This window comes from Elaeis guineensis, chromosome 7, assembly GCF_000442705.2.
Source record: "Elaeis guineensis isolate ETL-2024a chromosome 7, EG11, whole genome shotgun sequence".
In the NCBI taxonomy this organism is placed as follows: domain Eukaryota; kingdom Viridiplantae; phylum Streptophyta; class Magnoliopsida; order Arecales; family Arecaceae; genus Elaeis; species Elaeis guineensis.
The window spans coordinates 102,415,006-102,439,018 of record NC_025999.2 but is presented as its reverse complement, the minus strand read 5'-3'; the positions used below and the strand labels follow the sequence as shown (position 1 = coordinate 102,439,018).

General features: G+C 38.3%; 2 protein-coding genes across 3 annotated transcripts; one reads left to right on the top strand and one right to left on the bottom strand.

Moving 5' to 3' along the window:
• Positions 1-15,099: 15,099 nt before the first annotated feature.
• LOC105047936 (probable WRKY transcription factor 51) lies at positions 15,100-16,413 on the top strand. Its single transcript, XM_010927085.4, has 3 exons — positions 15,100-15,391; positions 15,507-15,650; positions 16,005-16,413. The coding sequence occupies exons 1-3, from the start codon at positions 15,213-15,215 to the stop codon at positions 16,177-16,179; spliced, it is 498 nt and encodes a 165-aa protein (XP_010925387.1). The 5' UTR covers positions 15,100-15,212; the 3' UTR covers positions 16,180-16,413.
• Positions 16,414-18,070: 1,657 nt separating this feature from the next.
• On the bottom strand, positions 18,071-23,241 carry LOC105047937 (protein TWIN LOV 1). 2 transcript variants are annotated; one of them, XM_010927087.4, is made up of 7 exons: positions 22,203-23,241; positions 21,708-21,915; positions 21,537-21,601; positions 19,234-19,313; positions 19,043-19,098; positions 18,876-18,939; positions 18,071-18,523 (listed from the first exon to the last, which is right to left on the bottom strand). In XM_010927087.4, exons 1-7 carry the CDS (start codon positions 22,822-22,824, stop codon positions 18,368-18,370), a joined length of 1,251 nt encoding a protein of 416 aa, XP_010925389.1. In that variant the 5' UTR covers positions 22,825-23,241; the 3' UTR covers positions 18,071-18,367. The 2 variants fall into 2 exon arrangements, with proteins under 2 accessions (XP_010925389.1, XP_010925388.1); XM_010927086.4 differs by having other exon boundaries at positions 22,188-23,240.
• Between the last annotated feature and the right edge of the window lie 772 nt (positions 23,242-24,013).

The window sequence follows — 24,013 nt, the reverse complement described above, 5'->3', positions numbered from 1 at the left end:
ATGAGAGATCTCTTCAAAATAAATAATGAAGGATCGATCTTGCTGGCAACAAACCCCAATCCAAGAAGAAACTGAGAGAAACGATGAAACCAGGCATGGGGTGCTTGTTTTAACCCATATAGAGATTTGTGAAGATGACAGACATAATTTGGATGGTCGCCATCTTCAAAATCTGGCGGTTGGGATATATAGATTTTTTTTGTCAAATTGCCATATAGAAATGTATTGTGAACATCTAATTGTCGGATGGACCAACCCTGAGAGATTGTAAGACTTAAAACAGTCCTAATTGTGATAGGCTTGATAACCAGCCTGAATGTCTCGTTGTAGTCGAGGCCAAGTTGTTGGTGGAAACCTTTAGCCACTAAACATGCTTTGTAGTGCTCAAGAGAGCCATCAGCCTTTCGCTTGATTCTATACACCTATTTACATCCAATCAAATTTTGTTGGTTAGATGAATATGGTACGAGAGACCATGTACCATTGTAAACTAGAGCATGAAATTTCTCAGTCGTTGTAGCATGCCACTCAGGGTGTTTTGATGCCTATGTAAAATAAGTAGGTTCCTTGGTGAGCATAATGATGGTGAGGGTGGATGGCTGGTTTGGACGGGATCGAAATACCATAGAATGGGTACAGGTGATTTGAGCAAGTGGGTCAGAGGAGGACGTGTCTAACTGAGAATCAACTATTGGGGAAGGTGTAGGAAGAAAGGGTGTTGCTGATAAAAGATTGTGATAGAGGTCAGTAAGTAACTTGGTTTGAATAGGTACAGAGTCGTTAATGCTAGAGGGAGGAGATACTACCAGTAAAAAGGAATGGAGAATTGGTGGAGGGACGGACACTAGTGGTGGGGTGGTCTTTTGTAAAGACTGAAGAGATGTAACACCCCAAGAGTGGAAGGGGGAGATGGTTGCAGTGGAGGATTCAATAGGGAGTGAGATTGAAAAGAAAAAGTAGATTCATCAAAGCGAACAGGCCTAGCGATATATGTACGATTTATTTGTCAAATCGAGACATTGATAGGAATTGTGAGAGGGACTGTAGTCGAGAAATATACATGGTTGAGATCGACACGCCATTTTATGATGATTATAAGGATGAAGATAGGGATAGCATAGACATCCAAAAATTCGTAGGAAAGTATAAGATAGTGATTTGTTGTAAACGAGTTCAAAGGGGGACATACCATTAGTCACTTTAGATGGCATCCTATTAATGAGAAAGACAGCCATTTCAAAAGCATAGTGCCAGTACAACATGGACACAGACCCATGAGCAAGAACAGAGAGGCCGGTCTCCATAATATGATGGTGACGGTGTTCGACAGCCCCTTGCTGCTCATGTGTGTGAGGAGCAGCCACACGATAGGTAATATCAATTTTACTAAAAAAATAAGAAAAAGAGCGAAACTTCCCTCCCCAGTTAGTTTGGATGGATTTGATAGTGTGAGAAAACTGCCGTTCAACCAAAGCTTGAAATTGTAAGAATAGATTTGTGCATTAATGGATAAAACTAAATAAATTTGCTTTGATCATCAACAAAAATTACATAATAATGGTGTCCTAACAAAGATGAAGTAGGGGAAGGATCCCAAATATCACTCTAAATAAAATCTAAGAAAAACTGACTGCGATGATGGGATGGAGATAAATGCAACTTACTAGACTTACCTAACTGACACGATGGACAAAGAAGACGAAGATGTGTAGATTTGCAGGAGAGATTATTATTTTTCATCATAGAGTGAAGCAAGCGATAATGGAGATGGCCTAAACGGTTGTGCCAGCCATCAAGAGTGGTGTTCTCAGCTATATGAATAGATGCAGACAAAGAAGGGTTGGATCGAAGAGTATATAATCTTTCTTTACTCGGATCGGATAACACTGTGGTCTTGGTGGTTCAATCCTTCATAAGAAAATAAGATGGGTGAAATTCAAAAAAGATATTGTTATCTTTTACAAACTGTTGTACGAAAAATAAATTTTTAGAAATAAAGAGGATATGTAAATTATTAGATAACTGAAAAGAAAGAGAAGAGTGAGGGGAGGAAAGAGAACCATGACCAATGTGTGATATGTGTAGCCCCTTACCATTGCCTACATGCACCTAATCAAAACCAGTATACTCATCATAGGACGACATAGAATGAATGTCAAGAGTGACATGGTGAGATACGCCTGTATCAGGATACCAGGTGAAAGCAGTGGAGGGGTGAGGGTTAGGGAGAAGTGGTTGATTAGGGTGATGGTAAAATAGATTTGGATTTGAGTATGGTAAATATAAGAAATTGACATTGGGTTGTAGAGAGGGGAAGTGTGAGTAGGACTGCCGAGGGTGATAGAAGCAGTTTGCATTAGAGTGGTTGCTGCGATTGCAAAAGGAGCACCATTGAAAATCATGACCATCAGGAGGACTAAAATGACCATGACCTCGACCAAATTGGCCATGCCCCTCGCAACCTCGAGGAAAGCCATAACCAGTAGAGGATCCAGGGTTACTAGAGGAATGGGGGGACTGCTGAACAGTATTAGCAGTTTGATTGGTAGAAGGGATTGCATCAGCAACGAATAATTTTCTGAATGCTCGTATGCTTTCATGACTAAGTAAGAGATCATGAAGTTCAGTATAGGTTGGAGGGGTGTGGCGATTGAGAATGCCAAATACCATATCTTGCAGATCATCACATAGAGCATGCAGTACATGGAGATTAAATTCAATTGGCTTAAAGGCATTACCAGATGCAACAAGTTCATCAACCACAATTTTTGCACATCAGAGAAGAGAGGTGACTGTCTCATCTACTTTTTGACAAAGATTCTGCAACTCTAAATACAGAGGCATAAGTTGGGTAGGAGATGTTGAACCAAAAGCTCCATGAAGAGTGCTCCAACACTTAAAGCTGATCTCTTTGTCAAGAAAAAAAAAAACAAGATCTTCAGATAATGAAGCAACAAGAAGACTTATGAGTTGGACATCTTGTTGTTGCCAGGCAGCAACGGCAATAGGATCAATGGGCTATAGGTGAGAGCCATCGAGAAATCCAAATAGGTCCTGATCCTTTAAAAAAAGAGTAATTTGCTTTCTCCAGATCAGAAAGTTAGACGCATTCAACTTGATAGATAGAAAATACTGCGCCGATGAAAAGATAAGAGGGGTCATTGTGTTAGGTGGAGAAGAAGAAGAGGGACTAAAGAAGGTAGAGATAGATGTGTCACGTCCCAAATTCGGGACATAACACGGCCATGCTACCAAGGGATGGAACCCACGATAACACGAAGCCAATTCATCATAATCATCTAAAATCCGTCAAATAAAAAAATTCAATTCTATTATTCATCAAATAATCAAACCAATATTGGTTCAGAGCATCTAAATCCAAAAGCAAGTACTAACCCGAATCTCAACATTCATAAATAACTACAAATCCATGATTATAAAATAAATTAAACTTCTGTTGCCAAATTTTTTAGCTTGCTATGCCGATCTTCAAGCTTGAATTCTTTTTCTTTTTGTTGATCCTAACCTTATTTCTCTGTTCAAACAAAAAGAAAAATAAAAAGAATATGAGCTACACTAGCCCAGTAAGTAGAACTTGCACTTCCTTATCGGATCAAGCATAAGTTTTTCATGATAATGCAATATTTAGAAAATAACAGATAATACAAAATAAAGCATTTCATAGAGCATATAACAAAACAAGTTATAAACTCATCATGCATGCATAAATCATGTATATTTCACAATCATGAATCGTAAATCATTTTCATCATGTATTCATGTCATGTTTCAAAACATTGCTCACAGATATTCGTGCTAAGGTCACTATTATACCCGTGACAGGGCCATGTTTCTTAATCGACAGAGTTCTTAATTCTTGTGCCAACTTTATACCCGCTGGCAGGGCCATGTTTCATGTGGATGCTAGCTCCGGATGTCGACCTTCCCGTAGGGATTCATTCATAGCCATCTGAGAGCCTTTGAAATCATTATATCTTTTTCTTAAAGCATACATATACATAGATGAAAAAATAATGAAATTCATGTTTCATAATCATGCTATTTTCATAAGACATATTCATGAAATCAATGCTCATAATAAAACATGCTTTTTCATATCACATATGTCGATCCTTATTTTATGAAAAATTATGATTTCATCAATAGCAATTCTTTGCATAAAAACATGATCATTTAAAAATAAATAAGGAGCATAGGATCTACTTACCTCTTTCATCTTAGATCTTTAGACTTCGTAAGAAGAATCAGCTAATCCTATTTAAAATATCAAATCATTATCAAATTCTATTCCATAAATATAATAAGATTAAATCATAAGGAAAGAGGACCGTTGACCGAATGTGTCGGACCATCCAGATACCAAGGCAATTTAGGATCTTTGATCTGAGAGTCAGATTCAAGTGACTTGATCAAGAAATCGTGAGGCACAGATCGAATTAAAGTCAAGATCAATCAATAGGATTCTTTAATAATAAATTTGAAAGATCTTTGATACGATCAGATGAGGTTGACATACAGCACGGATATCAAAGCAACTTCAGATCATCTTGTTAGAGTCAATATAAGCTTCTAAAAGATGAAGGCATGACTCGATACAAGATTCATAGATCTTTTTTTTAGAGAGAGAAAGTCGGTCATGAGAGAGAAAATAGAGAGAAAATGGAGAGAGAATCTTCATATCTTTTAAAAGTGACAATCATGATTGAGATCATCAGAGGTTATATCAGGATGACTTAATATGGATTAACCATGATCGATGTTATCAATTTCGAAGAAGGATCAGATCATGATCTAATCTACTGCACAAATTTCGGAGCAATCTCAGATCATCATATTTTCATCTCAAGTTTATCCTAGGGTCTGTGATGCAATTAAAGAGAGAATGACCCTAGAGAGACGAAATCCATAAAAAGAGATAAAAGGTCTAGAGAGAGAAAATAGAAAGAAAATTTAAAGAGAGAAAATGAAGAGAGAAAGTAGAGAGAGAAAGTCCAATTCTAGAGAGAGAAAGACTTTAGAGAGAGATGAGAAAAACTTTCTCTCATATATATATATTTTTTTTATTATATATATATTTTTTTTTCTTTTTCTTTTTCTTTTTCTTTTTAGAGAGAGACAATAGAGAGAGAAAGAGAGAGAAAGAGGGGAGAGAGGAAAATTTTCTTTTTTCTTATTATTTATTTATTTATTTATTTATTTTTATTTTTCTATTTTGCATTTTCTTTGCTTTTCTTTTTTCTTTTTCCTTTTTCTTTTCTTTTTCTTTTTCCTTTTTCTTTTCTTTTCTTTTCTTTTCTTCTTCTTCCCGGGCTTTCATTGGGCCGAAACAGGGGACCTAGAGGTCCCCGTGCCTTGACCGGCCGATCACGGCCATATCATGGCCGGTGGTGGCCGGCGGCAACGGCCGACTCTCCCGGGTTCGGAGAGACCAGAGTCGGCGGTCGGCATGACCGTCGGCGCCGAAAAATCAGAGGAAAGAGGCGGCGAACAGGGGGTTTCCTTCTCCAACTAAATCCGACGACACCCGTCGCCGGCCATCGTGCTCACAGGCACGAGAAAGAAGGGAGAGAAGAGAGGGAGAGGAAAAAGACCTTACCACAACCTCCGATGACCCCCACCGGCGTGAAATCGAGGCGAGCATAGGTCGAGAGGCCGCGGCTTCAAACGGGAAAATCGGAGAAAAACTCCGGCAATCGTCGGTGGCTGAAGGGTCTACCCATAGAGGAGAGAGGGAGGGTTTTTTATAGGGTTCATCCTAGGGTCTTTTAATGGCCTTAGGACTCCGATTTTTGATCGGAGACGAGGAAGAGGAAGACTCCGATCGGGAGTCTTCCTGCTCTATTTTTTTTTTTTTCAAACCGGGCTAGTGGGCCGGGCCTTCACATTCTACCCCTCTAAAAAAAAATTTCGTCCTCAAAATTTAACATACCTTCATTTTCAAATAAGTATGGATATCTCGTCTTCATATCATCTTCAAGCTCCTAAGTGGCCTCTTTCTCTTCATGATTACTCCAATGAATCTTTATATACAGAATGATACGCCGTCTTAGAACTTGCTCTTTTTGATCAATAATTCGGAGGAAAAAAATTTTTTTTTTCTAGCATCCATTTATTATCAGTAAAATCCTTCCTTTTTTACAACTAATGTATTTCATAATATCTTTTGATTTAAAGGATTAATATTTCTAATCAATTCAGACCACCATGCTTTTGCTGCGCACTCTGATCTCAATTTACCAAATTATCTAAATCTATATAAAAAAATAAAAATATCTTTATATATTAAATCAATCAAAGATAGATGCAACTTTCATATTTCATATACGATTTAAGGGTAAAAATTAAGGTTTTCTTGTCATTACTATCTCTTAGGCATAGCACATCAAAATTAAATCTTCACCCATCTTCTATGTTTGAACTTATTACATAAGCTTCACCACTCCTCAAAAATCCAATATGTCTAGAATTAATTTGAGTTAACCTTCGATTTACCTTTCAATCATTTAAACAACTTTCAAACCAACTTTTTTTTTTTTTTGCAAAGAAATTAACATCAAAATCAGCAAAGTTATCATGTCCTTTATCCGTATAGATTTAGTATTCCAATGTCATCAAATATACCTAACATAATATATCAATACCTCCCACTTCATTCTAGGGTCAACACTTCTCGTACTCAGGTCAACCTTACTGATTGAATCTAAGATATAACTCGTCAATTCTATTATAGACATCATATGCCACTTCTGCATAAATTTCATCATAATACCTATTGATTCGAAATCAAATTATTGAATCCTTTCTTTTATATCTATCATATTCCTCATGATCTTAGCCTCAAATTCAAATATCACTAAAGTCACAATCCCGAATAATGATAACCTTAAGTTCAAATACCACTTAAATCATATTCTCTAGTGATCATAACCTAAACTTTATATGATTCTATCACGTCCTTAATGATCATAATCTTAAGCTCTGATGTTATCCATTATACTCCACTCGGTCACATCCTATTGGTCATACAGAAAATTTTGATATCACTTTATAATCTCAATGATCTTAAACCTAAGCTCTGATATTATTCTATCATATCCTAATCATTTATATCATTTATATCATAATCCCCAATGATTATAACCTAAGCTCTGATACCATAAAATATCACGCTCCAAATTCGGGACATAACACGGCCATGCTACCGAGGGATGGAACCCACGATAACACGAAGCCAATTCATCATAATCATCTAAAATCCATCAAATAAAAAAATTTAATTCTATTATTCATCAAATAATCCAACCAATATTGGTTCAGAGCATCTAAATCCAAAAGCAAGTACTAACCCGAATCTCAACATTCATAAATAACTACAAATCCATGATTATAAAATAAATTAAACTTCTGTTGCCAAATTTTTTAGCTTGCTATGCCGATCTTCAAGCTTGAATTCTTTTTCCTTTTGTTGATCCTAACCTTATTTCTCTGTTCAAACAAAAAGAAAAACAAAAAGAATATGAGCTACACTAGCCCAGTAAGTAGAACTTGCACTTCCTTATCGGATCAAGCATAAGTTTTGCATGATAATACAATATTTAGAAAATAACAGATAATACAAAATAAAGTATTTCATAGAGCATATAACAAAACAAGTTATAAACTCATCATGCATGCATAAATCATGTATATTTCACAATCATGAATCGTAAATCATTTTCATCATGTATTCATGTCATGTTTCAAAACATTGCTCACAGATATTCGTGCTAAGGTCACTATTATACCCGTGACAGGACCATGTTTCTTAATCGACAGAGTTCTTAATTCTTGTGCCAACTTTATACCCGCTGGCAGGGTCATGTTTCATGTGGATGCTAGCTCCGGATGTCGACCTTCCCGTAGGGATTCATTCATAGCCATCTGAGAGCCTTTGAAATCATTATATCTTTTTCTTAAAGCATACATATACATAGATGGAAAAACAATGAAATTTCTGTTTCATAATCATGCTATTTTCATAAGACATATTCATGAAATCAATGCTCATAATAAAACATGTTTTTTCATATCACATATGCCGATCTTTATTTTATGAAAAATTATGATTTCATCAATAGCAATTCTTTGCATAAAAACATGATCATTTAAAAATAAATAAGGAGCATAGGATCTACTTACCTCTTTCATCTTAGATCTTTAGACTTCGTAAGAAGAATCAGCTAATCCTATTTAAAATATCAAATCATTATCAAATTCTATTCCATAAATATAATAACATTAAATCATAAGGAAAGAGGATCGTTGACCGAATGTGTCGGACCATCCAGATACCAGGGCAATTTAGGATCTTTGATCTGAGAGTCAGATTCAAGTGACTTGATCAAGAAATCGTGAGGTACAGATCGAATTAAAGTCAAGATCAATCAATAGGGTTCTTTAATAATAAATTTGAAAGATCTTTGATACGATCAGATGAGGTTGACATACAGCACGGATATCAAAGCAACTTCAGATCATCTTGTTAGAGTCAATATAAGCTTCTAAAAGATGAAGGCATGACTCGATACAGGATTCATAGATCTTTTTTTTTAGAGAGAGAAAGTCGGTCATGAGAGAGAAAGTAGAGAGAGAAAGTGGAGAGAGAATCTTCGTATCCTTTAAAAGTGACAATCATGATTGAGATCATCAGAGGTTATATCAGGATGACTTAATATGGATTAACCATGATCGATGTTATCAATTTCGAAGAAGGATCGGATCAGGATCTAATCTACTGCACGAATTTCGGAGCAGTCTCGGATCATCATATTTTCATCTCAAGTTTATCCTAGGGTCTGTGATGCAATCAAAGAGAGAATGACCCTAGAGAGACGAAATCCATAAAAAGAGATAAAAGGTCTAGAGAGAGAAAATAGAAAGAAAATTTAGAGAGAGAAAATAGAGAGAGAAGGTAGAGAGAGAAAGTCCAATTCTAGAGAGAGAAAGACTTTAGAGAGAGATGAGAAAAACTTTCTCTCATATATATATATTTTTTTATTATATATATATATATTTTTTTTCTTTTTCTTTTTCTTTTTCTTTTTAGAGAGAGACAATAGAGAGAGAAAGAGAGAGAAAGAGGGAAAAAGAGGGGAGAGAGGAAAATTTTCTCTTTTCTTATTATTTATTTATTTATTTATTTATTTTTATTTTTTTATTTTGTATTTTCTTTGCTTTTCTTTTTTCTTTTTCCTTTTTCTTTTCTTTTTCTTTTTCCTTTTTCTTTTCTTTTCTTTTCTTTTCTTCTTCTTCCCGGGCTTTCATTGGGCTGAAACAGGGGACCTAAAGGTCCCCGTGCCTTGACCGGCCGATCACGGCCATATCATGGCCGGTGGTGGCCGGCGGCAACGGCCGACTCTCCCGGGTTCGGAGAGACCAGAGTCGGCGGTCGGCGTGGCCGTCGGCGCCGAAAAATCAGAGGAAAGAGGCGGCGAACAGGGGGTTTCCTTCTCCAACTAAATCCGGCGACACCCGTCGCCGGCCATCGTGCTCACAGGCACGGAAAAGAAGGAAGAGAAGAGAGGGAGAGGAGGAAGACCTTACCACAACCTCCGGTGACCCCCACCGGCGTGAAATCGAAGCGAGCACAGGTCGAGAGGCCGCGGCTTCAAATGGAAAAATTGGAGAAAAACTCCGGCAATCGTCGGTGGCTGAAGGGTCTACCCATAGAGGAGAGAGGGGGGGTTTCTTATAGGGTTCGTCCTAGGGTCTTTTAATGGCCCTAGGACTCCAATTTTTGATCGGAGACGGGGAAGAGGAAGACTCCGATCGGGAGTCTTCCTGCTCTGTTTTTTTTTTTTTTTTTCAAACCGGGCTAGTGGGCCGGGCCTTCACAAGATGAACCGGTGGCCATGAGAGAGCACCAAAGGAGGGAGAAGAAATACTCGTTGGAGCTTCAATGCTCTGATACCATGGTAAATATAATTTCTTTTCTCTTGTTGATTCATTGTCCTCTGATAGGAATATATAGATTACAATTGTAATCTTGACCAGCTATTACAAGAATTCAAATTACATGCTAATATAGTCTAGGCCAGCTATGACAAGAATTCAAATTACATGCTATTGTAGTCTAGGTCAGTTATGACAAGATTTCAAATTTCATGCTAAGTAAGAAAGTCAGTTATTAAGAGAAGCATGTCAAATTTCATGCTAAATAGGGACAAACCAAATATATAATTTGAGCTATGCATTGATAAGAGGCCAAATATAGATGAACTAAATATGGAAGATGATTTGTGCGTTGACAATATGGATAGATAACTATCTGATCCATATCCGAATATCCGAATCTATATGTAATCATATATAATTTTATATAATATTTATTATTTTTTTAAAAAAATATTCAACTATATAAACATATTATTAATTTGATTTATTATCTATTTAGTAATATTTTTAATTTGTAGTCATAAAGTTTGATTATCTAAGTAATATCTGTAATTATATATATCCATATCTCTAATATCCGCATTGTATCTGTATCCATTTAAAATAAAAATAGATATGAATTTTTGCATCCAAGTAACATCCGTATCCGTATTTGTATTTATCAGACAAAACAAATATGGATATGCATATGGTGATATCGAATCTGTTTCAGCCCTAGCTAGAACCTAGATATGATGCCCGACCAAATGTTTGATCGTGAGGTTGTTACATACTTGAAATCATCCCACTGCACTCACCTTCTACAACTTGATGCAATGCATGATGGATTAGTCTCGCTAAAGCTAATTAAACCAAGAGAGAAACATATAAAGATAAGAAAACAAATATACATACGTATAACTTACGTAGGCATGTACACGCATGCATGCGCATTGGAACCGCAGGATGCAGAATGGAAACTCGTCCAGAATCAGATCCCCCTCTCGATGAATCAAATTCCATTACGTATGAATCGCTTTCAACGAGGGGACAGGAGACGAGCTAACCAACGAGACTGGTTGTCTTCTAGTCCGGTCGTCCAACTTCGCTTGCAGTGCATTCACACGCGCGTGTTGGCCCCGACCCGAGAAACTCGGGCAATATCGAAGGCCTTTCGGACCGGTAGGTTTTTCTGGTAGTTGGCCACTCCAAACATCAAAGTCACTGACTCCGACTTTGTGACTTCAGAGCTGCCGGATGAATTGAATGGTCTAATGGAGTTGAAAGACTGGAAACAACGAAACTGGACCTACCTTTAATTTCTTTGTTGTTCCCTCTTCCACGTACCCCACCATTGTCCTTGTTCTGCTTCTAATTTTCAAAGCAACTTCCCTCAGTTTACCCACCCACAAAATTAAGAGAAGTCTTTGGTTGATTAATTCCACGATGTAATGATTAGCTTTTCTTTCCCCACAACAACCGATTAAACTGCCTTCTGGGCAACTTCCGGGTGTCTGCCAGCTGCGATTGGCTCGGCCAATACCTCGTGGTCATTCCTCTACCGGTGACCTTTTCCGAACAAAGACGATGTAAGCCGGCTTATGCGACTCTGTGTTCCCCTTTGAGAGTTTTAGCAGGGATAAGGATAGCGTCCTATGCTCCTCTCTTGTGCATGTTTTAATTAGGACGTGTCTGACTTTAGGGCATGTTTGATTTATAAAAGTCGAACTCTGGAATAGGAACGAGAATGACCGGTTTTCATTCTAGTCATTTGATTGAAGGCAGCTCCATTCTTATGGGAATGCCCCAATCCCTACGATCTTTTTTAGCATGCAAATTTCATTTAAATTCTAATTCTAATTTCAGTAATGAACCAAATACATCGTAGGATTTGACCGTTTCAATCCTCGTTCCAATCCATTCTAATTTTAATCGTGAATCAATTGCGCCCTTAGTCTCCTCATCATTGCTGAAGGCTTAAAAAGGATGAGATCTCAGCTAATGTGACAATTAGTTTGAGATCTTCTACAGAGGAAAAAAAAAAAAAAGTGTTTTGTCATCATAAGATCTAATGAATCTGGTGGGATATTATTAGCTTAGTTGATCGGAATGCCTTTTTCACATGGTATCGACACAAAGTTCCACCGTGGTGCTGATTTGCATAGCAAATGCATCACATTCATGATGTTAGATCTACCATACATCCCATGCGTCAGTAACGCGCGGGAGGACGTTGTTTTTTCCTTCAAAATGTCCCACTAAGATTGTCGTGTTGCTGGCACGTAAACTTCAATTTGACAACTCTATCGGCAATAAGTGCGTATCATCGTATCCAACTACGAAAGCAACACCTAATGCGAATCAAAATATATGACTCTACTCACTAGATATGTCTCTTCCATGACTAATTATTCAGGCGTAGCTACTATCTCACAAGATCACCATAAGAGATTTTGCACAATTAAAACACAGGCAGATATAATAATTTCAACCTTATCTTCTGCTCCATTTTGAGTCGTGCAACCTCAAGATGGGAAATCAGCAATTGCACGGGGCTCTTAGAATTATAGGATCTAAGAAGAGTGCCTTGTCCCACATCGAGGGGCCTTTTTTTTTTCATATTTCGAACCCATAAAATCTAGCTCACACTGAAGCAATCCTACTGTTGTGCCAAGACTTGCACACAAGAAATTGACAAATACACTATTTTAGTTATACAATATTGATGTTTCATTAAATTAGTTTATACCTTCTCTTAACGTCTAGAAAAGCTAAAACCTGTCTACCCTTACATACATGCACACATACAAATATGTGTGCGTGTGTGTGTATAATTAATATATGAAGAAGAATATCCCATAGATGTACTGCAAAGAATGACCAACTCCACTGCCTTAGACACGTCAATGAAGTAGCTAGTGTCGATGGATCCATTACTTTTGGCTGCCTCAAAACCATTACATCAACTTTGGACGCTACTGACGAATCAAAATCTCTTCATGATCTTCTGTTCATCCGATCAAAATCTGTCATTTTAATAACCTACAATCGAGACTGTGCAAGATCCATGGCATACATTACATCCTTATAACTTACCTTACTAAGCCAGCGGTCAGGCTCTCTCTCGTGTGTTTGAACTGTGTTGGCAACCCCCTATTTATTTCTATAACAAAGAAATAAGACAATCCGAGCTTTGGATTGTGCACCATGAATTGCCTCCATACTCTCCTCGTTTATCTCTCAAGCCTGTAGCTGTCGAGTGTGGACTTGATTTATAAATAAATGTTTTCTTTTTTTTTTTCTTTTTTGAAGAGAGATAGTAATAAATGTTTGAGAGAGTAAAATTACTCGTAGCAATCCCTGCTATTAACCCAATGGATCAAATCGTTAGATATTCCGTGCCGCGTCGATTAACATGAGATAGTAAGTGGTAGTTGTCCGTGCCTGACGGCTTTTGGCCATCTGTTTCCGGGACCACTGCGCGAGCGGAGTCCATTTCAATCAAGCATCTTTCTGTAGTCCGGACGAGAGTGATCCTGCACTCAAACGAATGCAAAGAAATGTAACTAAAGCTGCATCCATTGCCTCTCCTCAGTGATATGTTTTAGTTTAAATTATTATTAAAGCATGTAATATTTATTCCTACTTCGTAGATAGAAGGAAAAAAGAACAATTTCCCTTTTTTTCCCTTTGAAATCTCACTAATTTTTTGAGCGAACTTGATAATCTCAGTTTAATTCCAACTACTGTGTCCATCGTTGCTCTCATCATGCACCATTGGCTTACAGCGTAGCCAACACCTCCATATTGCATGCACCAGTGCAATTGGACCGTGCAAATCCCATGGTGATAACACGCCACGCGACCCCTTGCATTTCACCGATTGCCGATTGCACGCTCTCCACCGTGCATATGCTCTGGGATTTGCTCTGGTTCACTTGCACCCGGTGCATGCAATAATTTCTCTTAGTTAACCCAGCTTGTGAATCTATAATTTATATTTATTTTATATTCAGAAATGAATTGGATACATTCCACAACATATAGACAAGCTTATCCTCATACCTTCTATATGAGGGTGTTTTACGTGCGACCCAAGTAGCATTGTACATTAATTATTTACTGTTAGGTTGATGCTGCATGGTCCCTGACAAGAATGGAGGAATGGATATTTATATTCAGAGAGCTGATGAAAGATTTAACAATTGTTTCAAGAAAAGCTACAACAGAGTATATACCTAGGCTTTTTATAGTTTTCCTCCAAAAAGAGGAAACAAAAATTAAAAGATATTTACCTGTCGATGTGCACTATTTGGTGACTGCTTAGTGATTGCGAATGTCCCGCTATTTCTACAAGCCAACTCCAAGGTTCATTTAACCATCTTGAAAGATTATTTGAAGTGTTTATGGCCAATCTTACCGGAACCATGTTATGGACTTCTACTTCCATGACTCCTACACAGCTGTTGAATATTTTACATGCTAATTCACTGTATTTCCTCAAAAATAACATAAAAATTATTTGATTTTACCCAAAAAAAAAAAAAAAAAACAAAAGATTATTTGAATGGGAAACTTTGCTTTTCTCATACACAAATATCCATATTAATAAGTAGTATAACATTAGAGTGCATCCCTTCACTATTTTGATCGAAATCAAAATTGCCGATCACCATCAACACTATTCTGTCATCATCTTTTATCAGAATTAATTTGTCCACAGGCTTTTACTGTAAGAAAGGGTAAGTAGTATCAAGTTGTGACTTTTATAGCAAATGAAGCCAAATGCACTCTTGTTGGCTGTATGCGCAACATGAGACCGTTATCTCTTACCATTCTCCTTTGAATCACACCAAACATGTGTTGCGGATGTATTTGGTGCCATTTTATCCGAAATAGCAGCCACGTACGTGCTGCTCGGATGCTGCCGCAGCCCCATTAAGTCGACCCCTAGCTACTCTTAGGTGACATCATAGAATAGATGCAGGCGGCCATCGAACAAGATCAGGCGGCTGTAGCATCGGCATCAAATCAAACCAGAGATCTTTTGATGTTGAAAGAGTTTGGCAGCTCCAGTAGCCTGGAAGGTTAGATGGTAACGAGGGAAGGTCACTTTGCAAGAACATGTACACAAGTATATCCGCAATAATGAGAACAGAATATTGCTTTATTTCCCAAGTTAATAGTTCTAGTACGGTTATGTGTGTGTGTGTATATATATATATATGTATATATGGGGTGCATGTATGAAGTGATATTGCTATCACAGGGATATCGATATGGCCTACTTCCCCTCCCAGAGTACTGATTGGGCTATGGCCATGAGCTTGGCTTTTGGTCACCACTCTTGCCTGCCCATGGCATTGAATCCCTTGAACTATACATTGTTTGATGAGGACTCCGTAGCTTGCCAACTAGAAAGACCAGTTCCTCTGATGGCAAGTGACAGTGGTAGCAGGCAAGTGTTTTCTGTTTGCTCTGGCTCTAGTCACGCTGTTTTAGTATGTGTTTTATTAATCGTTACCAGTTTTGTTGTGATGCCGAGTTTGGTTTTGATTTTATTTGATGATTAGAATATATGGGAGTGGGATGCAGACACCAAAGGAGGGAGTGTGCCGGGTTGCATTCAGAACAAAGTCGGAGATTGACATCCTCGATGACGGTTTCAAGTGGAGGAAGTACGGGAAGAAATCGGTGAAGGACAGTCCGAACCCAAGGTATGATTGTTTTGTTAAACAAATATAAGTATATCAAGTGATGGCTCGTGCAATTATATTCGAGGGTTTTGGAGCCGGCTTTCTGTTCGCATTCATCAATATTATCTTGCTGAAGGAAAAATTCTTAGGGTTTTGGTTAGAAAAGATAATAATTTCACAAACTAGTATGCCCATAAGTCCACAAACTCTAATGTAACTCTATGATAATTATATGGACAATTACTTTAGAGAACAACGGAAGAAATTTAATCAATCATATTGTATCTCTTCAGGACTTTTGCCAATGGGAAAAGCTAATCTCTTTAATTTTTTAAGCTGACATGCCTTCTATGTGAATGGATGACATGAAAGCAGGAACTATTATCGCTGCGCAACGGAGGGGTGCGGGGTGAAGAAGAGAGTGGAGAGAGATGGAGAAGACCCCAGCTATGTGATAACCACGTACGAAGGGGTGCACAACCACACCAGCCCAGCCGTTATTTATTTCAAGCCTGATGGGCATGACTCCGCTGGGTCTCTACTTTCGTAGAAACTCGAGTGTTTATCAATTAGTTATGTGCTCCTTAAAAGATTCTTATCTAATTTTCAGTTTTCATCAAACCTATGTTCTGAGAAGAGGAAGGCGGGACACCATATTGGGTCAAGCAATGGCTCTTTGTAATCCATTAATTAGTTTTCTATTTCATTGCTTCCCCCTACTTCAACTTTGTATTTTTTTTGTTTTTCATCTTTCTTAATAAATCCGGGAAAGGTTCCTTCCTCAGTTTGCATCAACATAAAAAAAAGGAAAAAAGAAAGATGATAAGAAAAATTGTTTAAAATATTTTTAATGGATATTTGGTCAAGTTCCTACTGATATTTTCCGTCACGAACCAGATACACGGCATATATAGAGTACAAGTATGAAAGGCAGACGGGATATTTCAAAATCCGTGCCGCCTTTTGTCCCTCTTTCCTACCTGCGTCTGCGTTCGGAGTACCAGACGGGTCCCGGCAATCCACTGGGTTAAAATATCAAGGTTGGTCAGGTGGAGGTCTCGCTTAATTTGATGATTGGTTCTTCCCATTGTCGTGTAACACCATGTTCGGCCTTGGCAATCCACAATCGTATTTTTTTTCTTTTTCTTTTTCTTTTTTTCTTTCGCTTTTTTGGTGACGATTGATTTAGCTGGCAAATCGTTTTCATGCTGAACTTAAGTGCACGATAAGGTAGGGGTTGTCACTGCTGGATGAGGTAGTACTGATCATGACTTTTTGTCAGCCTTCTATTATTGTGGATCTCGCTCCGATGTTGGCATCACTATCCTTCTACAGTGATGACAGCTAGTGCTCAGGAACCAAAGTAGGTCGTATAAAAGTACCATTAAACCCATCGGGCCCCGTAACCACAAAAATTGGAAAACCGAAGTTGCTGGAACACTCGTTATAATCGAATGGATAGTTTGCAGCCTGAATAAATCCGTAATATTTCTGCCAAAAGTAAAGAAGGAAAAAAAAAAAAAAAACAATAACATTACTGTGCAGATTGCCAACATCTTGAGGATATTTTGCCAACCAGTGGTCCTAGCTGCATCTCATCGAGAACCTTCAAGAAAAAATCTTCTTGCAAACCGCTGCTAAAGAGCGCGAAATTAAAATCTCGTTCCACCTCAACACAGCTAAAAAGAATCTTATTGGATTCTTCGGTTGGACTAATACAATAAGCCAGTAAATCATTTTTTTTTCAATAAAATTTGAACTGATCAACTTCAAAATTATTTTTAAATATTTATGAATATAGATCTAACCCAACTTATAATCCAATAATTTTATAATTATACCAATGCAATCCATAAATCTAATAGAATTTCAAACTCAAACATTCAAATAGATCAGAATATACATAATTTTTTTTTTTTTTATCCCTTTCCTGAGTAGAACTTCCTCCAGCAATAGTTCCACATTACAAAAGACATTTAAAGCCCATTTGGATACTCCAACAAAATATGGATACAACTCCTCCCTTGGGAAGTTCATTTGAGCATGACTGATACCAATCCAACATTCTCCATCTTAAATCCTAGAGGAAGAAGAAAAAACCGACATAAACCAACAGGCCCGCAAGTTGAATTTAGATTGAAACTTGGATGGACTCTTAAAACATGCCAGCTAGCTAGACCAAAAGATTCGATTCCTACAAAAATTTTCAAATAAACCCCTAATTGTTTATTAGAAACGTTTCCTGTTTCCCTTGATTCATGAGAATTCCGTTGCCAACAGTTCCATTTCTGATTTGATTGCTGACCTAACAAAAGCATCAAGGTTAGGCTCGTGCTGGGCACATCAAGTGATGCCGATCAATTGTATTAAACTCGTGGGACTACCCAGTTTCGTCATACGAAAAGCAGCAGAACCTATTCCATTCAAATGAAGCAGACGAGTTAAATAGAAGCAATTAAAAAGAAAAGAGAGACCCAAAGCTCTTCGAAAACAACGTACTGCCTTGTGAACCTTATGGGACCCAAAGCATTTCATTCTTTACATCGAATTTTCAGCTCTAATTCATCTATCTTTATCTCCGCTTAGCCTACAGCTTGGTGCTCATACATTGAGAATAGGTGGCTTTCAACTTCTGATTGAATCCGCTCTTTGACGGAAGAGATTACAGTAAGACATAAACCAAACTCATTACATAGCTAATAAAAAAAGCCCGTATGGTGTTGCGAAACTGAAGTACCCTACGATGATGGCCTCGAAGGACCAGCATGTGAAGAAAAGCTCCTTACTGCAACCTTAACCTGCCCCACCGCACCAAGCTGTCTCATCTCTGGGCTAAGTCCATGCTCATCACACTTGGAATTCTCATCTATCTGAACCCCAACATAGAATGCAATCTGCAAAGACAACATCCAGCATTTAGAAGGCAGTTCTTTTTTTTTTTCTCATACCCTAATGGTTCGTTGTTAGATCAAGTTAATCACATCGAAGCATTTTTGCAGTAAGGTGGTTATTCTTATTAATGGAAAGCTTGCAGAGAAGTTGATCCATCAAGATGGCATGCAGCAGACCCAAAAATATGAATATATGCAATGTGACATTTCTCAGTTGAGCCCCTCTTTATTGGAAATGCAGAGCATATGGACTCGAGTTCTCTGGTTTCCTTTTCCCATTAAAAGTGTGCCAAAAAATGGTAACCCTCATAATCAACTAATGGACACAAACAAGAGTATGAGTTTATAACCAAACCTTGCCAGATGAATTCCGTACAGGGGATATGTGAAGACGGTTCCAGAATGAGCTTCCATCTTTCCTGAAATTTTAAATTGAGTAGAAGTAGCATGAACAACAGTTGTCTCTTAATTACATGATCAGAAATCCTCTGAAGCTTGTATCACGAAGAGACCAATATGCACCTATAATTCAAAAGACGCACTGAACAAGCTTGCTGCGCTTGAATGCAGTCCTGTATCTACAAAGCCAAACAAAATGCATCAGAAATTCCATTACGGTGATCACAACAAAGAAAGAGTATCATTCCACAGATGAATACATAATGAAGTTGCAGGCAGGTCAAAAATAGGCCTGATGATTATTTCATACCCACCTGACGTAAAACTCCAACATCTGTTCCAGGTCCCTTTAGGAATCTACAGTTACATCCCAAGACTTCATGTCTAGAGTAACCTAGAAGAGGAAATTTAATTAGTTTGGTTAAAGAATGTTGTTGCAACTCAGCAATAAGGCACCGCACCACATTCATTATACAGTGACATTCAAAATAAATGAGTAAAAAGTTTGATCACATAAATGCATGCCAATGATATTCATTAGGTAAAATAATATAATAAAAATGGAAAAAACAAATGCAGTTAAGTTCTAATGATATGGGTAATGCTCAAGAAGATTCCCCTTCAGATCCTTCACCCTTTGATTTCATGGATGGGATCATACCCACCATTAGACTGTAAATTCGAATGCCCCAACCATCTGCTATCTCAGCAACAGTAATCGATCTGTTTGCATCAATAATCATTGCCATCCATGTGAACAAAGCCCTTGATCAATCTTAACTGCTATTGAACAGTACATAACCAAACGTCCATCTCCCTGCAGGCTAATATCACCCAATCTACAAAATATTCAGGGCACAGGACAGTATTTGGTCAGTTTTCTTCTCTTGCTTCCAAACAGAATTTAAATGTTGATTCTTTGCTGCAAAACAATTCGCTTGGATTTGACTACCATCTTTCTTTTATGTAAATAACTAAGCTATGGGCCCCAGCACTGACTTCAACTTAGTTCACCTGCTGACATAAATAACATTTTCTGATTGGGTTCGTCATATAAATTCTAGTCCACAAGAACTTAACCATGATCAAGTCATCTGGAACAAATAGTGCCTTCTAATTTTTTCTTACTGCTATCCATCAAAATAGTTAATGGAACCCGTGCCATATCAATGTTGTCTATGGCCATAGACCTATGCATTGCATATTCAAACCTTCAGAGGCAAATCTTCCTCACTTTGTATTGATGAGTTAATTCCATAACTCCTAGTTCCACTGTAAATCCTAGTTCCATTGTATATCCACCTCAATATGCTCCTTATCCAACTTGGATGTTGTACTTATCAACCTCACAAACCAACAAGCAAGGAAGATCTTAATTGCGCTTGACAATCATGTAATATTCTTGGATACTATCCACATCATTCACATGCCCTGATAGTAGTAAAGATAACTTCATCCATCTCTTCATCATACTGTAGAATTAGATTCAGTGGAGTAAAGGTGATTTAATTCAGTAATCTATTTTTCGTGTTCTAGTCACATCCTTGACTAATCCAATGCTTCCACTCCGTAGCACTATAATAGTTTTGGCCTATTAAAATTTCAAACTATATGATCCAGACTTCCTTCAGTAGTTTGAACATAAGCATTGATCCCTTCCCCAGTCTTATCTATTAAAGCCAATTAATGCATATCTAACAAGTTAAAAAAAGGTAGAGGATTATATTCAATCTAAGGTACAAAAAATAATGTCACTAGGAATTCCCTTTTCTTGTAAACTTGTACCATCTCCTACCTATAAGTCTTCAACATTGTCAATGTAGACAGTTTGTTAGCTCTTCATCATAAGTTCCTCCTTTTGAGTCTATCATTAATATGAACTTCCCAATTAATGCTTACCTAAATTATACACCTAAACCACCAGACTTCCTGTCATGACACTAACTTGATTTGTACGTTTCATCTGCTACCCTTTTCCACAGCTACGAAGTATGTTTCACAACTCTAGTTACATGATGTCTTGTGAAGCTATAATGAAACAACCCAAAACCTCATCCAAAAAGACTAGCTAAAAGGTTATCAATTGGGGTCCCTCAACCTGCTTACCTACCAAAGACGTCCCCAATACACACACAACGCAAGACTACCAAAGATATCCCCAATACGCACACAATGCAAGACTAAACACATGCCCACACGAGTCCTCACACACTCCCCATTTAAGCTTTAATGCTCTTACCTCCAATCATAAATACCACGATCAACTTGTGATCAGCCCCAAATGGGCTTATGTTGTAGTGTCCCCTAGATAGATGACTATAGTATAAATTACATCCCCTATCTAGACTAGGGATCTCCAAATCACATAACTTTTTTGGTGTACAAGTACTCTAGACTAGGGATCTCCAAATCCATCCATCCATCCATCCATAATAATGTAGAAATTATTGAATTAAAACCTATGTGACAAGCATAAAGATGATAAAGTATGTATCTGAATGACCTAGGGTGATATCAGTCACATGTATAATCTTATACAAGACTTGCTTGGGTTTCAAATGAAGATCATTTAAAAGTGACCAAATTAATGTAAAAAAATAGCACAGTAGTAAAACACCTGTTAAACTTAGGAATTCATCACTGGCATAAACAATGGGCATATCAGGTAAATGTGGATCAGTCCTGCAAGAATCAAAACAACTTGTATCAATGCAGCAAGTGATACATCTCAAGATTATTTTCTTTTAATTTAGTAAACCAACAGAAACAGGAACTTGTAACAACTCACAATACAAAGCTCTGTTTGATTCTACCAAGAGATATATTCACGGCTGAACTGAGAGGCGCAATGCCAGCCGAACTGCATCTCTTCGTGCAGACCACTCTGCCCGTAAGCTTGCTGTAGTGAGCCAGTGTTGATAAGATGCTGTTAGCAGCATTCAATGCTTTCTCCTTCTCCCGGTCACTTGCTTCACGAGTCTCTTCAGCCTCCAGCCCTGTAATAAGCAACCAAGTAGTAAGGATTTTTTTTATTAAAAAAAAAATCCAGTTTAACCAAGAACAAGAGCAAGTATCCAATCCACTAGAATCAAGAAGGAAAAAGATTTGGAGCAAGATGATTTTTCTTTTTGTTTTTTTGCACCAAAAGAGAATCTTTTTGCAATGAAATTAAATTAGAGGTCTTGTAGTAATTACTACTCTGCAACTAAGGATCCAATTAGCATTAATATGATTCAATAAGAACCAAAACAAAACCAAACTGAACTACCTCTATCATCCATACCAATAACTGAATCCACCGCAAGATTACACCCATGATCCTCATCCAAACGCACCTCATTCCGGCACGCCCCATACACCATTCTCCTCGCCCCCGACCTCGCACATCTCGACCGCCTCGGGATCGGCACCTGAACCGCAACGAAGTGGATCACCCGCCCATCCTCCATCCCGAAGACAGGGCACAGGTGGAACAAGATCCAATGCGGCGTGCCATCCTTCCGGTAGTTGAGCAAGCTAATCTGGAGCGTCCGCTCCTCCCGGATCGCCTCCCGGATCTCCATCACCGACCGCCGGTCCGTGGCGGGGCCCTGGAAGATCCTCCCGTTCCGGCCCACCACCTCCTCCCGGGCGTAGCCCGACATGGCGAGGAACCCGCGGCTGGCGAAGACGATAGGATGGCCGGAGATGCCCGGATCCGTGATCAAGAAGTTTTCTGGCATCTCGTCCAACGCCTCCACGATCCAATCCGTGTAGCGGGACGTGAGGGACTGGTCGATCAGCCGCTCGTGGCAGCTCCCCATGCCTCCTTCCGCCGCCACCGGCGGTTGTGGTGGTGGTATCTTGGTCTGCCTCCGTATACGGTCGTCGACGGTGCCGATCTGACGGAGCCCCACCGCCACCATGTGCGCCGCCGTTCTACCGCATGTCAAGGAACGGGAAGAAAGCGGCGGAAGGGTGGAGAAGTATTTTAATTATGGTTAGCAAGAAAAAGAAAAGGTTTGCGATCATTGGTTGGAGAGAATGGTGGGGGAAGGGGAGGGAGGAAGAAGGGAAAAAAAATATCTTTTGGAACGTTGTTATCTATCGGTAATTTCCTGTGCCGACTTTTCTGTCTTTCCAGCAACCATTGATATGGAGAAACATAGGAGGAAGAATAAAAATATTAGATCCAGAATTATTTGATTCGATTACTTATATCGCGGTAATCTAGTATTATTGGGATTTGTTTATTTACATCACCGCGCTCGGTGACAAGGAAGCCCACGGTTTAAGATGGAGGTGGTTTTTGTGATGCCTCCTACCCGCCATCACATAAACAGATGACAAATTTCTGGACCGCCAGTCGCGGCGCATCCTGATATTTATAGTTTTGTCAAGTGCGTAGTGGGGCCCGCAGTTGCGGAGGGCTCCAGTCTTGTTTACGGGGCGACGCTGACGGGCAAACGAGAGGATAAGGACAAATTTTTGGCGGACGTGGAGAACCGAGGGAGGTTCCAACTGGCAACTCTATTCGGGATTTTCTCACTTTTTTTAAAAAAATATCAGATTTTATTTTATGATTTTCTCTTTTTTTTTTATGAATAAAAAATGAAGACGGTAAACAAGGGCTTGTGCCAAGGATCATTATGGCAGTTCATTTTTAAATTTTTCTTTTTTTTTTCTCAAAAAAAAAAAAAGAGCAATGGGTTCCCTGACCCTTCAAAATCTTTTGGTTCAGCCACTAAAGTCCACTTCAACCTCGGTTGCTGTCACCTTCCCATTTTCCGAAAGTACAGCGATCCCTCCCTTCTAATATAAATAAAACTGATCATAATAAATATTTCATCTCAATTCTTGATATCTAGAAAGAATTATTTTAGAATCAAAATTCAGAACTGAAGAAAAATCCGTTATATGACCCCAAAACTTCTGCTCCATGTCGTCGTTTAAGAATCAGACAACTCATTTAACGGGGTACCAGCTGGAATAGACAAGGTGAGAGTTTTTATTGCTTTATCTATATCCGGCGTGATAGAATGATTTTATTTAATAATTTTTTATTACATAAAATTATATAATTTATATAAAATTATCGTGATAAAAAAATTATTA

Bases quoted from the DNA above. Each gene is read 5' to 3' on its own strand.
- LOC105047936 (XM_010927085.4), top strand. From the start codon at position 15,213: ATGGCCTACTTCCCCTCCCAGAGTACTGATTGGGCTATGGCCATGAGC. The intron at 15,392-15,506 runs GCAAGTGTTTTC...TTTGATGATTAG, and splicing joins GCAAGTGACAGTGGTAGCAG to AATATATGGGAGTGGGATGC. The intron at 15,651-16,004 runs GTATGATTGTTT...ACATGAAAGCAG, and splicing joins AAGGACAGTCCGAACCCAAG to GAACTATTATCGCTGCGCAA.
- LOC105047937 (XM_010927086.4), bottom strand. From the start codon at position 22,824: ATGGTGGCGGTGGGGCTCCGTCAGATCGGCACCGTCGACGACCGTATA. The intron at 21,602-21,707 runs GTGAGTTGTTAC...TGATTCTTGCAG, and splicing joins ATCAAACAGAGCTTTGTATT to GACTGATCCACATTTACCTG. The intron at 19,314-21,536 runs GTGTTTTACTAC...TTCCTCTTCTAG, and splicing joins TGAATTCCTAAGTTTAACAG to GTTACTCTAGACATGAAGTC.